The sequence below is a fragment of the Sprattus sprattus genome (genome assembly GCF_963457725.1).
Source record: "Sprattus sprattus genome assembly, chromosome: 5".
In the NCBI taxonomy this organism is placed as follows: Eukaryota; Metazoa; Chordata; class Actinopteri; order Clupeiformes; family Clupeidae; genus Sprattus; species Sprattus sprattus.
In genome coordinates this window covers 36670081-36688396 of record NC_137924.1, presented here as the reverse complement: position 1 = coordinate 36688396, position 18316 = coordinate 36670081, and the positions used below count along the sequence as shown (strand labels likewise).

Here is an 18316-nt window from a genome sequence, read left to right as displayed (position 1 = left end):
AAAAATCCTTTCCAAAAACACTCACCAAATTCACCAACAAGCGTGTTTGCCAAACAGTGGTGCCAAGTGCACCCACTTGCTCTCAGTGAGAATGAGTTTATTTGGGACACATGTACTATTCCTGATCCAAGTCCAAGGTGAATGGCTATGTTCAAATGGCCCCCAAGTCAATTAAGTTCTGACTGAGCTGCTCAAGCTGCCAGATGAGGGTGATGGTGCCAACTGGGCTCATGGAACAGCCACTACAAGCAAACTTGTGTGAACTTACCAGCAACAAACACAGCGGAACAATTATTTTTTTAATACCTATAAAGTAGGCCAAACAAAATATAAATAAAAATGCCAATGAAACAGCACAGTATAATTTATTTACAATTTCCATTGAACAGATCTTTAAGATTCAGGTTTGATTTAAACTTACTATGAGAAAAATCTAATGATATCTGTACTGCTTTAAATGCTTCAAATGTTTCAAATAATTCATACGATATTCCCGTGAAGTACTACGTTTAGTTTTTTAAGCTCACCGGTGAGTGAATTGAACAGAAAAACAGCAAATCTCTGTTTTTCCAAATATGAGCAGATGTATAGCAAAAGCATGCATGTGTGTGTGGGATGGACTAACAGGCCGTTCTATACTCCTCTGTGGGAAGGAAGATCCTTCTGGGAAACAAGGTACTTCAGTGGTATTCTCCCAATGCTCTGTACAGGGACAGACACATTCACAGCCCTATTTCAATCATGTACTGCAGCTTGCTTGTGTATGTGTGTGTGTGTGTGTGTGTGTGTGTGTGTGTGTGTGTGCAAAAGAGATTTCACACTATAAGGGAGTCTCACCCTTTGAGATAACACTTGTTATGTGGTGGTCAGGCCCTGTACCTCTCTCCCATGGTCCAAACAGCTGTGGAGACCTTGGCCGAGGAAAACATTCGCCTTCACCGACGGCACTCTTTCTCAGAGTGGAACAAACAGGAGAGGAAACTCTTCTGAATTTCTCTCCTTCCCTCATCCCTCATCCAACTCACACAGACACTTACTCAGACTCACTCTCACACACACACACACACACACACACACGCACGCATGCACGCACGCACACGCACACACAGCCTCACCTCCTTTTCCTGTCATGATCTTCAAGCAAATTGGCAGAATGACCTCGCTTCTGTTCACTGGCACTGCTCACTGCTCAATAAACCACTGTTAATTGTTTATAAAGTGTCCCTAATCAGACGCTAATATATAAGCAATGTCAAACAATCCAAACTGCATCAGCACAGTGTGTCCATTTATGGAAGCGTAGAGGGAGACGTCTGTTTACTATCACAAAAAAAACAAATACATTTTTCATGATTCACCTGGACCAAACATATATCTGCGTGACCTGTGGTAGGTTTACTAAAAGACACACACGTAGTGTACTTCAAGTATTTATCCTAAACATCGATGCAAAAAGCGTCAGCTGAAATTCTCTGTTTATGCTCTTAAAGCATTTTTGATGGTGATCAAAAGAATGTCACTCGGGACGTACTCAGCCTTTGCAGGCCCAGCCCTGTTTCTACCACTAGAGGGCGCAGCACTGTCAGAGGAGTGCAGCAACAGGCTGCAACTTGTTGCTGGCAGAGGTGAGGCAAAAGGAATGAATGAATCCTGGGTGAAGAAATTACATTCAGGAGATTCCTGGAAACCAAACGTGTCCAGTTTTAGCATATTCTTTCAGTGACATACCAGTAATAAGTGGATAAACAATATGTCTGTTCAAGTTCCTCTCCTTATTTTCTTTGATATAAAAGTCTTATTTGGAATATTGTCCAGAGGACCCCAACTGAGACCTCCATGCTTCACAAACACACACCCACACACACACACACACACACACACACACACCCAGACAAACACATCGAATGAAGCTCTCCCCACGGCTGTGATTTGGCCGTAGGCATGAGGCAGAATGCCACCCTTCCACCTGCTCCATTCGCTGCCTTCCCTGAAAACTGTCAAATGTGACATTATAAAACCACTGCCTGCCATTCAGCCCTCTTGCTTTGAGTGAATTGACTGACGTACAATTGAATGGTTGAAATAAATCAAATGCGGAGTGATGACTAGCGGTGAAGAGTGGGGTTGAGCCAAGTTATCTACACTCATGAGAATGCTTCTTGTCCAATCAGAAGTTGTTTGACAGAACCTAACTGTTGTATAACATAAAATAACACACAAAGCAGACCTCAATGTACCTCTAATCCGGGTGGTTTCTGAGGCAGGTATGTGGCTAAGCTGCTGAGAGTACCATACACAGCATGGAGCCTTCAGAGCTTTGCCTTTGAAAAAAGACTCTACCCTGAATTATAAAAATCTTGCAGATCCAACATGGAATAATCCCTATCAGTGCACATTCCTGGAAATATGACCTCTATAACAGAGCCAGTAAAACAGTATCTGGGTCATCCTTCCACACAACACAAGGACATGAGAGCTAATCAAATCTACCATCCAAAGATATACAGATGCACACACCTACACACACCGATCCAGTCTGGAGCGGCCTATGACAGCTGACATTTCTTGCTGAGTAGAAAATGTCTGGCTTGTGTTTAGAGGCACGCTCTTGATCTAATCCCCCTCAGGCATTACCATGGCGACCCACCTCAATATATTTTGACTGATGCCACACACAGTTTTAATGGGGCCACAGGAGAGTCACTGTTTGCTTTAAACTGCTTATCTGACATCAGATGCAGATGGGGAGCAATATATACTATAGACCCATACTGTCCTTTAAGTGGGAGTGAGAGACAAACAGAGACATAGAAAGGGAAAGATGGTAGAGAGACTCTGAGAGAGGAAGAAAGAAGGAGAGTAACAAAAATCAGAGAGGACAGATTCACTTGACCAGTATGGTGGATGAGAAAAACACATTACAGTAAAAGAAAAAGAAAATAACTTATAGTTAAATGGCATTAGGATGAAGAGCATTTTGAATTTTACATCCCGTAAATTAATGGACACATTCAAAATGCCATCATGGTACCCCAACACCTTTGGTAAAGGGGATAGTTTTCATCCTCTTTACATCTCAAGAAGATAGAAGTGGTTCTCTCTATCTAGTTCAATCCACTAAAAGGGCGCATGACTATTGTCAAATGTAGACTCATAGAGGACGTTCCATACGACAGATTCATTTCTCTATGAAATGTCATCTAAATGCCTCATGAATCCATCCCTGTTTTGAACACAGAGACAAAGGAAGTGGAAAGCTGTGAGACAGACCTGAGATCAGCCTTATCTGAAGGATCTGTGTGCTGGTGTGCAGTTTGCCCACGTGAGGTAGCAGATAGGAAAAGCTACAGACATCTAGATCAAGGTCACCCTCTGTTCAACCCACCCACAGTCCTGCAGTCCTTCTATCTATGTCTCCCCCTCTTTCCAAATAAAGAATCCAAAACAATAAATGCCCTGTTTCCAGACCAGTGGATCTGGCCCTTCTCTGTTGCTCGCTGAGAATGAATGTAAATTCACAACATAGTCTACAGAGAAAGAAAAGGATAATGGAGGTAAGATGGACTGAAACTATGAGGATATTGCAAATTATAGAGATGAAATGAAAATGAACAGATGAAATGAACTGTGAAACGAATAACTGATATAACCACTTTAACACTTGAAATTTACTTTACCATTGTTTACAATATCTCAAAACATCTCAACAGTTTCATCTCAACTAATTCCTGATAATGATGTTGATTTATTCTGACTTTCCATGTCTGCTTTCTTTTCTATTCGTTATCATACTCAGCTGATGTCTGTCCCCAGGGTTAGTTTTTCCCTAAAGCATTGCTATTACATTCCACTCAGGTGTTCCACATGAAAATGAGTTACAATTTTACATCTTGACATAAATTGCAGATAAAGACCAGTGTAGACTGTCTGAAAAATACATTTCCAATCAAATGCATCCTACTTTAATTGAGAGCGGTTCTTTACCATTGAACTGAACTGTATGGAAACTACAGTTAAGTGCAGAGCTGTGACTAAATTATGAACATGAGCCTTAACAAATAAACCAAACACATGTGTGATAATGCCACACATTTAAATGAGCGATGGACATAGCTAAAATACTTTAAAAGTAGAATGTAAAAATTAAGAGGTCTTGAAATAAACTTCTGCAAGTGAACCACTTCCCTTCTGAGCCCTGATCACATAAACGTACAGGTGTTAACGCCCCCAAGGCTCAGGAAGATGTGACATGAGCTGGACACAATGATCGGATCTCAATCGGGGACACAGGAGACACATTAATACCAGGTGTAAATGTAATCAGGTTAAAATCATATCTAGAATCTGGAAACTGAACGCATTTTATGCCAGGGTTAAATAGCCTATGTGCTTCCAGACATCTTCACCTCTATGCTGATACTAAAAGAGCCAGCATCGTACAGGGGCCTAGGGCCTTGGATCTGCAGGCATGGGCATCCAGCAGAAGCCAAACACAGACACAGCACACTACAAAGAAGGTGGTGTGTGTGTGTTCGGGGGGGGGGGGGCAGGTAATAACACATAGCTCTTGTCTGCCCTAAGATCAAACGACAACCCCTCCCTTCCTTCTTTCTTGTGCACTTCGAGGGTCTCTCTTTCTGTCTGCCTCTTTCAGCTTCCCTCTCTTCTAGACGGTACAATGCAATCACATACCTCTGACTGCAGTGGGTTGATAAGACCAGACCTAAGACCAGACCTCAGTTTAATGAACTTCTTTTCTTACCACTTTTGATTGCATCTAAGCTTTCGCGCCAGGTAACACTGCATGCATGTTGCATCAGTAACACAACATAAAGACATGCAAAAAATTGTTTAAAGGTTTAAAGGTGACACATTTGGTGACATAAAGGTATAATGTGCCCATGTGTTTTGGACCATTTCACTATTGAACTATTTTCAGAATCTGTGCTTTGTGTTGATTGGTCGAGGCCAATGATAGATGAGTGCAAAAACAATTTACAATAATGCCAAATGTACAATTCAGTTTTTCAAGCTCTAGATTGAGAGTCAGTTCACCAGATCAAATTCCTTGTTTGTTCAAACTTAATTGGCCAATAAAATCTGATTCTGATTCTAGATTTCCACTGTCACATCACGATTTCATGAGCCACTACCTAGCACATGCAAATGAGAAAAATAGGCAGCCATTTTAAGACTTGTGTTGTAGCAAATGAGGGCAAAGTGTTTTTGAATATGTTTGTGTAATATCATCACACTACCAATACAAAATCAATACAGATTTATACTATTCATATATGACCTTCCCTGTTCTCAACAGCTAAACCAGATATGATGTACCACCTTCCCTGTTCCCAACAGCTATACCAGATATATAATTGATGTATCACCTTCCCTATTCCAAATAACTACAACCAGATATATAATTGATGTGTCGCCTTTCCGGCACTCAATAGCACTTGTCATTTTAACCAATGGTAAATACACCAACTGACACATGAAGAGTTTACCACAGTAATGGTGGAATGGGAGGTTCAGTTGAGACTGATTGGTAAAAAGGCTGGGAAATGAGTAATTTCCTAACTAAACAAAGGATTAGGAAACTAATGGAAAGACTATGCTCCTGTTAACCCTAAATGACATTTCTACCCTATTTACACCTCCGTGTGAGGTTGAAGGCATCCAACTGTTTGTAAACCTCACTTCACATCCCAAACATCGCATCCCAGACTTGTGCACACTGGTGGCCCCACTTCTACTTGTATCTCTCAATGCACTGAACTTCTAGGAATGGCCATGTTCAGTTAGGATGTAATTAGTCATTGGGTCTTGAACTTATTTATTCTGAGATATCTATCTCGAGGGAACACTGTGTGTGGTTGAGGGGTCAGCTAGGGGCTTGTTTACAGCAGAACTAAAAGTGATGACACAAGCCACTCAAATGTAAACTATGCACAGGTGACCCACAAGACTCCTGTTTCGCTACGAAAGACCAGTAGATAAACAGAAAGAGCAGGATTATGAGTGTTTATCCTTCAAAGAATACTTCAGGAAGAACTAATACACACTCTCTCCTTAGAAGTTGTACTTCTATGGTACATCAGAACTACAGTTTTAAAGGTTGTACAGAGCAACCCAATAACTGGGGCAAGGGCAGAGGCATGGTGGGCGAAAGGGATTGATCCGTGGAAAGTGGTCCGAAGTAAAAGCAGTTGTTTGTATCAAACACACAATTGTGCTGGGTTTGAGTTGGGTAACATGATTTAATTTTACCATATTCTGTCACCCATGGCTTTTAAAATAACATGTTCAATATTTTATACCAGTTTTGTCACTTTGGATAAATAAATATAAATAAATGTAAACACACTTACAATCTACAGCTGGTCAAACTGGTTGTGAAGATTGAGATTGAACCGATCTCCAATCAGGTCTAATGGTGCACTGGTCAAAATTCATCATTTAAGTTTGTTCTAAATCTGAAGAAATCGAAAGAAGTCTACATTTTCACCAAAAGACATTGTGAAAATAGTCATGTCCCCTAGATTCTGAGACAGTTTGTAGCCCCGCCCATCTTAATTTCAGATGACCTGCTGAGGAAAAGCCATTCAGAACTTCTCTGGTTCCTGTATCATCTTTTTATTTTGATTGAATAATCTGTTTGATACAAACTAATTATAGGGCAAATTTCACATTGCACTAATAAGTCATGACTCATTGCTTGTTCTTTTATCAAGAACTAACCGTGTCAAGATCCCCGGAAACATTGCATGCATGTTATGGAAACAAAGCAGAGAGTGTTATTACACTGGAACCATCCGGAAAAAAAAAACCCTAGAAAAAAGTGTCCCATGGCAATATCACTAAGAGCCTGGAGAGCTGTTTGGAGAAATGCTTGTCGCTCGGCTGCTCATGAAAAGGCACGTGATGCCTCACCGCCGGCAGGTGAGATAACATTGGAATGTGTGGTGTCCCCGCAGGAGCAAACTGCAGCTGGGTGTTTCTGGATGGTTCTCCCAGCATGTTATGGCTATGCTCACAGATGTTTGATACTCTGACTGACGCATGACTGACAGGGGTGAATGGGGGCAGATGAGACAGGTACCCGCCCCACTTTAACTCTGGGTTCAGGCCCATTAGGAATGTTTGTGCATAGCTGAACATTTGACCGTATACAAAGGAGAATAAACACACACGTACACACATGCATACTCAAACACACACACACATACACACACACACACACACACACACACACACACACACACACACACACACACACACACACACACACACATCCCACATGGGACCAGAGAGGGGTATCAGATAAGTTCAAAGGACATCATGATGATATGTATTACAGGTAAACTTTCTCATGCACCAAAACCTAGATTTTTTATCAACAACCATGTTGCAATGCAAGTTGTAATGCAAGAAAGTGACTGTAATGGAAAAAAAAACATTTACTATCAAATATCATCCTACAAAATGTTAATCATCATAAGAAGTACCAAAAGAATATAAATGAAAGAACATCCTAACATCCAAAAAGCCATTTTCTTTCTGAATCTCAGTCAGACATTCTTTCACGTCACCTCATGTGTGGATACCACTAGAGGGAGACATTCTTGGGAAATGGGAATAGTCAACTGCGCAGTCCTCAAGTTGAGTTTTGCGGAATCTGGTTTTCTTTAAAAGGAACAGAGCAGTGGCCACAGCCCACAACTGCCTGAAGACATTGCAGTTTGAACACATATACAATCACAATGCACATCAAAGCTAATATATGTGATTCTATTCATATTAAACAGTCCTTTAAGTAACTCAACTCAACCACAATAAGTGCTTCTGAAATAGGCTCTTAACGCCATCATATGCCATTTCCAGAGCTTACACAGGCCATGAAGGTCCAGAATAGAAGGGGAGCCAGGGCTAAGATATTAAAAGCACACGGATGGGGTTTCTAATGGAGCTTAATTATCAACTGCCTACAGAGTCTCCACTGAGGGGGTGAGACGGAGTACATGAAGTTGAGGAAAGATCAAGCATTCTATTGAACTCTTCAACCTCCACAAATGTAAAGTTATTTATAATGATCTGAATACATCTCCCCATTTTTTTTAACCATGCTGGAAATTGATGGATTTGAGTCTTTTATTAGAGAGAGAGTCGAGAAGCAATGAAAGCCGCTTTTCTAACTGTTCTGGACAGACAGTTACATGGTGGCGATTACAGTGATTTTGTTACTTACAACAACAGCATAATAGACCCTTTAACTGTTCACTCCATATCAAGGTCATGCTGAGCCACGCTGTACTATACATCTATGAGTGAGCTACCATTCACATCAGCTGGACATGGCGCTATATGGGTGGGAATGTATGTGTTCACTGCAGGATAACACTGGGAGGGAATAGAGACCACGCAACCCAGTCTTCTGGGTCTGGCACTGGACACTCAAGAGAATGGACCTGCAGAATTCAAATACATTCCTGAGACTAATCAATAGAGCTGAAATGCACTTCCCAGACAGTGTTGTAACTGGGCAAATAAAGAGGAGAATTCTGTGAAACATGGACAAATCATACAGTATACCTCTTTAGAGAAGCGAGAAATGGGTTATGTTTTATAATGTCAGTATAGAATGAAATCAAACTGGCATATATGATTGTCTGGTCCTCAACTCTTCATTTCTGTCACTCTCACTTTTGAACACAGAGTATGTTAGGCAGGTAGGTGTGTGGCTATGCATGTGTGAGGGTATGGGAAGGTATGAGATAAGGTATCTAGGAGTTTGTTAGTGGTGTTTGTCACTGAATTGTGTATGTTCACTACACACATACCCAGTGTTTCAATTAAAATTAGGAAGAGTTGTGCTTAAATATAAATCCTCAGGGGATTTAACCATGTGTCTTGATATCACTTATTTTTAATTACAAATGAGGCGTGCATTTTACAGAGTCATTGTAGGCATACCAGCAGCAAACACTTGACCATTAAAAGCCCATCAAGAGCAGAAATAGGCTATTACTGACGAGGACTAACTGCATTATCTGGTGAAAACTCCTTTTATTTTCCACTACTGCCACCTTCTTTTCTTATCTTTTCTTTTACTTTTTCTTTCCTTTTCTTTTACACCTGCAGTCACGCTTCACACTTCAGCCGCCTTTGCTTTAAAAATATGTATTGTTGCCCTGTAATCAATCAATCAATTATTGAATATAAGCTTGTATGTGTATAACTTCTACGCTGGTCTATCAACAAAAGAGTGTTATGTCAACGGGCAGTGCAAAGCATTACACTGGATGGTCCTCAATGCATTATGTCCTTTAAAACAACAGAAAACTTAACCAATGTTTGGTGACAAATGTAAAGTTTTAAAAAGAGTACTGTTGACATGTTACTACAAGTCGTCCCATTAGTTCAGACTTTGAAAAAATGTGATGCGCGCTGGCTTGAGGCTTCCCAACTTCTGTTTTACCAGCTAGCGCGCATACTCACAAATGCATGTAGACCAATCGCATGCATTTCATTTTGAAATTATATTTCAGCATCCTGTTTAACATGAGCATTGTTAACTTGCTTTCGGAAATTCTAAAATAAATGCATAAATCTCATTTCAGGTATTAATTCACTGAACAACCTGCAGACTAATTTGTAGCCCTGTTCAAAACCGCCTATAGCCTACCCTTTTTCTTAACTTAATCCAACAAAAACAGTGAGCATTCGCTCGTCGTCTACGAGCAGAAAATATTTGTTGAACAGACTGTAAAAGAATAATCGCAATAATAGATTTGGAACATATTGAGTTTGTTGTACTCACCGCTGATTCTGAATCCTGAACCCATAAGCAAAGGGTTATGAACAGCAGACCTACAGCGAGGTTTTGCAGATTGAAGTTTTTACTCATTTTCACTGAAGAATCAGCCTTCTTATTATTAATAAGTATAACCTGTCATATTCTTCAACGATCTTAAGAATGAACCGAAATTTTTCAAATTGTATTCTAATAGACGGATTCTCCAAGCTGTCCAACGCTGGGACCGCTCACTTCTGCAACCTTAACCTAACTTTTTCTGTCTCGATTTAACCTGCTGCCTGAACTACTTTGTATTCATCCGCCACTGGGTGGGATAGTCCCACAAATAAACGACCTCATGCATTCTTTCGAACGGCGTTTGCTTATGCATTGAATATGAATAGTGTTTCTTGAGTATTAGGAAGGTCCAGCATTCTGATTAAGTTCATTCTATACATTTACTTTAGAAGTTGTTGTCACAGGTGTATGCCACATTCAATTAAAAATGACCTACCCCAAAGGCAACCACTCCCTTTGCAGTAGTGAAAGTCTTTAGATTACTTACATTCAAATGTTGAAAGACCTAAGTAGATATTTGAACACTATTATAGAAACTGATAACACTTAATAGGCTTGCCTCGTTTTATGTTCCAACTCAACCAAAACCAAATGGATGATAGCTGAAATGTAGGAAGGCTGTCATATTTATCAGTTATAACCTATAACTTAGCAATTAGTTATAGGCCTATATCAAGTTGTATAGCATGCAAAGACTTTAAACATATTGTGTAGGCCTATATCAATGTTATTGGTGATAAAGCCATGACAAATAGCTATATAACTGTTGCACTTTGTTTATTGTAAACCTCTGATGGTATTATTATTAGCTTATTATTATTATTATTATTATTATTATTATCATTGTTGTTATTATGATTATTATTATTGTTTTTCTCGTTAATGATTGCGTCAAATAATGCTTCACATTATACCCTTTAGATGAAGACAGACTTATTTAAGCCTAATACAAACACAAAGTATATGAAACGGATTTGGAATGGCCATGTAAACGTATTATTCAGCTACTGCTAACACGAGCTTTAACCCCATTGCATGCAGGAGTGTATTTAGACTTGCTTCGAAAAGAACTTATTCGGAATGATCTCCGATTGATGTAGCTCAAGTCGTGTATCTAGTCTACCTTTTTGTTGTGGAGGTTTCAGAGTCATATGATTGACATGCAATAGTCCCACCCCTTGGCCACTCAAGCACTGCAAACTTGTTGCGGTGCGTGGAATTGAGTCGGGCAGGGGAAGAAAGATTTCTGCACTGAAGTTTCGTGAGTTCAACTTTTTCCTGTTATTTTGGGGTAAATAAGCCTATATCAATTAGCCGTCAACAGTTTAGGCGACAGAAAGGTGATATCCAATGCAATGATAATCTTTGTAATTTATGCTTTTTCCTCTCCTGTCTTGTGTATGTTCTTGTTTTTGGTGCCGAAGTGGATGAACCGCTTTTTGAATTCTTCGATGAGTAAGGTTGAGGTGCCTTGCAGAATCTGAAGACGGGCAAACGCAACAGATAAATCTACCTGTGTTTCCCTCAAAGTCGTTGAAAAATGAAGCTCTGGTACGTCTCAAATTGTCTATCATGTGTCCTGATAACTATTGCGGAGGGTTTCTAATTGCATTGCTTTAATATCTACTTGTTCGTAGTGTTGCTTTCGCCGTGAACGCAGTCTCTGATAGTTGAAATGGAAGTGGATGTTAACGGAGTTGTTTGTTTTATTGCAGGATTGGTGTGTTCACGCTAATCTTGGCAGTGAAGTCCATACACGGGGTAAGTGCGATATGTTTACTTATATAAACGGTAGCCCACGAATCCTAAAATCGCACGGCGCGATGCGCTCTTCTGGCTGGCTCGCCCGTTTGTTAAACCTGGTAATAAAATCAAAATTATGTTTTATTGTGTAGTATGCTAATATTGATAGGTTAGTAAATGTCCGTCTGGGTTGGCATGGTTTTTAATTAATTCAAGTCCACATCGTTGATGTAGCCAGTGGAAAGTTTCAGGCAAGCTCACCTCGTCTCTTTTTACCAGTTAAAAGGCACAGGTGCTAGCAGTAGCCTAGTAGCGCTGACATAAAAGTATGTTAAGAGGATTGTAGGACAGAACGCGTGTTCATCCTTGTGTTTACTGATATACCAACCCATTTGCGAGATCTGGGATTTCATCATTTTTGTAATTTGCACTGTTTTGTAGACTACCAAACCAATGGGTTTGGGCAGTCTCATTAGCGTTAGTTAAAAAGACAAAACATTTAAATCAATGACAACCCTGAAAATGTTCCTAGCTCTCAACTGATATCTGTTGAACAAATGCTTACTTTAGAGAGGCCGTAAATCATAGTGGAAATGACATAAAAGTGCCAATCACTCATGAAAAGGCTTACTGAAGACTGATACTTAATTATTTGATAGACTTGAATATTTGTTCATTATCTGCTGAACTTGGTTATACCACAATTATATGGCTGACAATACTGCCAGATGTACATGGTACTAGATTATACAGAGAGCATGCATACATAGAGAGTTGACCAATTACATTGTGGGTGTGTATGTGTGTGTGTGTGTGTGTGTGTGTGTGTGTGTGTGTGTGTGTGTGTGTGTGTGTTTGTTTGTGTGTGTGTGTTTGTGTGTGCACGCATGCCTGTGCAAGCTTGCATGCATGTGTGTGTGTGTGTGGACTCTCAGTTGAACAGAGTTTGGCTGCTCCGTCATCTGATCAGGTGGTGATAGATTTGCATAATTTAGGTTTGACACTATGAGGAAATATGAAATCCTTCATAGCAGTGGTATTTGTACCTTGAATGATATTTGTTAATTTTTACATGTATTTGGGGTTTTACAAAATCCTCAGCTAAAAAATGTAACTTATTTAGATTTGTACCGAAGATAGATCATACCTACATATAGGTCAAAGTCAGCAAGAGGACAAAGCAAGCAAAGACCTCGGAACAACCGCTATAAAGAATCATATTTCTTAAAATATTGATATCGTCAATGCTGTTAGTTGGGATGCATGATTCATTTCTCAAGGTGTTCTACAGATAAGGAAGGCAGAAATGGAAATAGGATCTGAGGGGAAGATTATATTGTACAATCTGGGTGAAATCATGTCAACATTTTGATCCACTTCAAATTCATGGTATTTCAGTTTGATTACCATCAGGTGTTCTTTTGAAGTTTTGAAAGAATTAATGAATGTATCTCAGTGATTTCTTGGAATCTGATGGCAACCATGCCCAAGGAAACAACAGAGGCAATAACCAAATGCAATCTAATATTTAGCCTAAGCATTGCACTGTACAATGTGTGGACCTGGTTTTAATGGGATAGTTCTTTACAATAGATGAAAAAGAACCTAGACTTTTGTCATAACAATTTGGCTTCAAGTTTTCCCCCCATATCCATACTGGGGGCAAAAAAAAAAACAGTACTGAAACTATACGAAATGGACTACATTTCAAGGCCACCGTATAAATCTATTTTCATATTTCCTAAACAAGATATACATTGAGTTATCAGGGTGTATTCCACACTTACTTCCTGTAAAACAAACAAAGAATTTATAGATTATGATTTGTCTCATTTAAAAATATCACCAACATTTGTCCCTCCACCTTTTCTTGCTTCATCATAAAATGTTTTAAGCCAACATGCTGTCTTAAAATAGCTCAATACATAGGTGACTGAATTAGCACAATTCAAGAGTACCACCATCATTTCCCACATGAGAGCAAGGTTTTTAGCAGCTAATGAAGATAATGGGCTATTCACCAAAAAATTGGCCTGGGATACACCTGCCTAAAACGAGAAGACATGACTCCAATGTCAGTCTTATGTAGTCTCTTTCTGCTGTCAACATATTGAATATGTTTTAAACTGTCTCATTGTGTCTTAGAGGAAAAGTATACACACTTTTTTCTGATTGTTAACAAAGATGAGGTTGCAGACGATATACACGCATTTGAATATATATAGATGCACAACATCTAACATTAATAGAGAAGTTGTAAAACACAGCAAGTCTGTTTTGGACAGTTTCTGGATGAAGGATCTGCGGTGATATGAACCAGTTAATCATATCAAGGTTGAATGCCTTTTCCTTTTGTCTTGACGTAACCCAGAATTTCTTAACTTGAAAAGGGACACTGAAAATGATGTGCCCATTAACGAAGCATGTGTGTATCCTTCTTTGTTTTCAGATGTTTTAATATATCCCAGAACATTCTGGCATATATTTGTATGACCTATAATATGCATCTCTGTTTTACATTTCAACTTTGCTTGAAACACCCACCTAGGATGACAGAAACAGATTACTGGTGTTTGCTTGTTATGAATCACAATTGATAACAGTCTATCCAGTATGCCCTGTGAGTGCAACTATTTAGCAGGTATGTAAGTGTGCATATTTCATTCTCTTACACGCACTCTCTCCACGAATATGGGCGTGTTTGCACATATGTGTCTTAGTATACATGAGTGAATTATAGTACAACAGAGAAAAGGAAGAGCGTATTTAAGTCTTAAACATCATTTAACAATGAGAACTGATAGGCTGGTAAGTGTCTCAGGCATGGCCTTCTCCACGCTTTGCTAGATGCTAGTTCACCACAGCTCCCAGTGTAAACCCAGAGGGGAGTTTTTTTCCCCATCTTATTGTAGCTGTATTGTCTTTGAAATCCTGCCCCCCCCGTCCCCCACCCGCCTTTCCGTCCGCCCGGGCTCCCCTGGCATTCCTTGACTGCTTGGCAGAACATGTTGGGAGTTTCTACCTTGCTGCAGGTGTCACTTTCTGGAACATTCCTTCAGTTAAAGTGAGGCAACTAATGGGAGTTTGATTTGTGGCCCTGCCTTCCCTGCCTGAATCTGCATAGCTCCAGGCAGTGAAATACAATAAGAATCCGTTATACGCCTCTCTCTGTTCAGGGCAGTTACAGCCAGTTTAACTTTCCACTTTCAAGACTTCAACCCCAAATTAGTCCCAGATACGATAAGTGTAGCACATAAAAGAAAGGATTTATCATGTTCTTGTTAATGGTATATTACACAATACATAAACATATCAAAAACTACCAAGGGGTAACAAATGCTAATTAAGTGAGTTTCAGTTCATCTCTCATGTTGACATTGACAATTTAGATTTAGTTAGGTTTGTTGTTGGTGTATTACAATGACTGGTCAGGTCTTTGTTAAGCAAAGGCATCATTTTTTCTCTCCTCTTGTCAATTTGCTCCTATCCTTTCATCTTGAAGTAGGAAGCCAAGAGGATGTATATGCTTTCTCTCTCAATTTTTCATTATGGAATAATTACTCACAACTTAAGTGTCTTCTTACAAGTCTGATCTTCAGTCAGCTAGCCAGTCGAGCCAGATCCACGATTGCTTCAACACCCTTTATATTTCCAGTCTTCCCATGAAATCAAACATGCTGAAGCCTATTGCTAGACGGCTGCTGCTTTTTTTCTACTGTGAAAGAGCCAACTGGCATCCAAGTGATTGAAGCTTGAGGGGAGGAAAAGCAGATGAAGGAAGACGTTAATAATAGGTAAACAACAGTCAGACAGATCACAGCTATGGCAGTGATCATGGAGCAGCAGTTCATTCTCAATCCATTGTGGTATGGACCACTCCACACCTAAGGGAGTTCCACGTTCACATATAATCTCACAGTCTGTGTGGGTGTGCAGAGGCCTCTGACTAAACAGAGTTTTAAATGTGTTCTCTGGCCTTGACTATCCATCATAATCGTAGGAAATATGCATGAGAAAAATAACTTTCACAATTATTTTAAAATGCCAGTTTAAGTTTATTTTAAGTAGCCAGTTAAAGGTTTGCGTGAGTTTCTAGGAGTTGGCCATTTAATGAGTCCCTATGATCTCATAGGTTGATGATGAAGTTGCTTTGTAAAGAACAGGCTTGCCTCAATCTGCCTCCATAAAAGATAGTTTTGGATAGATTTAGTAGAGATTGGTAAGATAAATGCATTTTCTTTATTCTTTAACTGGTCATGCTTTATGTTTTCTTTACTCTATATAAATGACAGCTGAACTTACCGAAGAATTTACCAAATAACTAGAGGTTCTTATAAATGTTGTAAACAAGTAATATTCATTTAGGGGGCTGAAACCTATTTCCCCCCTATAAACACCCTTTCCATTTAAGTGTGTGTGTGTGTGTGTGTGTGTGTGTGTGTGTGTGTGTGTGTGTGTGTGTGTGTGTGTGTGTGTTTGTGTGTGTGTGTGTGTGTGTGTGTGTGTGTCTGTGTGTGTGTGTGTGTGCGTATCCCATTACCTTAATGAGGTTTTAAGAACTATGCAGGCAATGAAGTCTAAAGAGTCTCACTCATTCCCACTGCATCTAATGTGTGAAAAATGTCAGTGCATAGCTGTCCAAGCAGTGTGGACACATGTGTCCGATTTCAGTCCGATTTAAATTGGATATTGGACACATGTGTCTCCCCAGAACTAGATTAATTGTGTCCGACTTGAGTCCCACTGGACTCCGATGTAAACCCCTGGACACACGATTCGATTCCGCTGGTAATTGGACTGGGCGCGCATGTGTCTCTCGTATCTGATTCAAATTGGACAACAACAACTTTTGCACGTGCTTGAGACCGTGCCCACAGACATATAAATGCATCATATATAATGTATATGATATGATAAACGCTGCTAGACGCTCAGTTCTTGTGCTCCCTCTCATTCACGTTGAAATACTGAAAGCGAAACTGAAACTTTGAAACTGGAACACAACTGTTTGGGACAGAACGCTAATTCAGTGAACAAATATTTTCATATTACTTTCCACCAGTTGTTAGTCATGTAATCCATTCATATCGATGTGAATCAATCAATACTAATACAACTTTAACTGTGGTGTGTTTTTGTTTAATTTCACAACGTATTTACTGTATAATCAACGGTAGCAGATGTAAACATTCCGCATTTGATTTGAACTGACGCGGCCCAGATCTAGATTGGTCACTGCCATGTGCTTTGAGATAGAGCAGTTAACCCCCCATGGAGACCCCATGGAGAGAATTGGATGGGATCGGAGTGCTGCCATCATGTGCCCGCACTGCTTTTTAGCTGTTGTCAATGGCAGAGTCCACCTGACTGACAGGGTAGAAGTGAGGTGTGTTTTTCTATTTCCCCCATCCGATCTATGCAGAAGCATGTTTGACATTTAACATATGATTTGTTGTAACAGTAAAATATTTTTCCCTCGTCGTGCTATGCTAGCCTGGCATGCTGTCATACACCGAAGAGTTTCGAGAAGCCTGCACGATAGAGGTAAACCTCAGGTCATAAGCCATTCTGTACAAAAGGACAGCAAGAATGAAAAGGACACAGAGGCCTAACATTCCTTCCCTTTGTGGGTTTGTTTATCACACTTTGTCTTCTTTGAAGAAGATAGAATACAGAGGTGTGGTGAAGAGTGGAGTGGAGAGAAGAGAGGTTAAAGTTTAAGAAAGGAGAGAGGGAAAATGTGATCAGCGAGAAGGAGAAGGATATGTGAAGGGGAATAAGGGAAGACAAGAGATTGAGGAGAGAGGGAAAATGAGATCAGCAAAAAGGAGAAGGATAGGTGAAGGGGAATAAGGGAAGACAAGAGATTGAGGAGAGAGGGAAAATGTTCAATTTAAGTTGAGAGGTAGAGAGGAAAAATAGATAACAGATTTCAGAGTTTGCTTGAGGCAAAGTAAAGTGGGCCCCAGACCTTTGGATAATGCACAACCGATCCCTCTTTTTGTCTGTCAAGGCATGCCTGCTCTTTCTGAGTCTTCATGTCATCTGCCTCTCAAGCCGTTAGCACTTTCCCCTCTCAGCAGCATCAGTGTTCTAACCCTGGCTATTCTTTACATCGTGTTAGCCCTTGTCATGCCTCTTGAACTGACTCGGTTTCAGTATTTAGTCGCATGAGTAAAGCACTCATGCAACAGTAATTCTGCTTATTACCACAGCAAACTGTATGATTTAAGAGAGCTAAACAGAGTTTTCCAAGCCCACGTTTTAAAGGCGTTGTCATAATAACAGTGGTTTTACACTGACAACCCTTGGTTAAACTGTGCTTTTGACAGACTTTTGTCAAGTCAGTCAAGTCAAGGTTAGCAAGTGAATTACATCATATAGTATATATAGCATATGTTGAGCAATTGATATAAGATTCTACACTATTGATCTGAAAAAATAGAACAGCAAAGACACAGACATATAAACATATATCAGTAGAATATCAGGCAGCTTTAAAGGGGCACAGAGGTTAGCAGATCACTAACCTTTATCTGTACCTTTATGTGTACGTGTGTGTGAATCCAACTTCTTCCTCTTGTGTCAGTCAGCACAATGTGTTGTATCACAAGGCATCACATTTTCCTTCATGGCGCAATAAGAGTTAGTAAGCCAGGACACAACACATCCTCTACAGGTGTTTAAGCCCACACAGAA

The 18316-nt window shown here is 39.9% G+C and overlaps 2 protein-coding genes across 2 annotated transcripts in view; one reads left to right on the top strand and one right to left on the bottom strand.

Annotated features, from left to right (window-relative positions):
• Window positions 1-9987, bottom strand: part of col4a5 (collagen, type IV, alpha 5 (Alport syndrome)) — a 39625-nt gene extending 29638 nt beyond the window's left edge. The window contains exon 1 of the mRNA XM_080838939.1: window positions 9821-9987. Coding sequence (XP_080695065.1) covers window positions 9821-9907 — 87 coding nt within the window. The 5' untranslated portion in view covers window positions 9908-9987. The remainder of the gene's footprint in view (window positions 1-9820) is intronic.
• A 1113-nt stretch (window positions 9988-11100) lies between these two features.
• col4a6 (collagen, type IV, alpha 6) overlaps window positions 11101-18316 on the top strand; it is an 89482-nt gene continuing 82266 nt past the window's right edge. Inside the window, exons 1-3 of the mRNA XM_080839805.1 lie at window positions 11101-11135; window positions 11299-11425; window positions 11590-11635. Coding sequence (XP_080695931.1) covers window positions 11415-11425; window positions 11590-11635 — 57 coding nt within the window. The 5' untranslated portion in view covers window positions 11101-11135; window positions 11299-11414. The remainder of the gene's footprint in view (window positions 11136-11298; window positions 11426-11589; window positions 11636-18316) is intronic.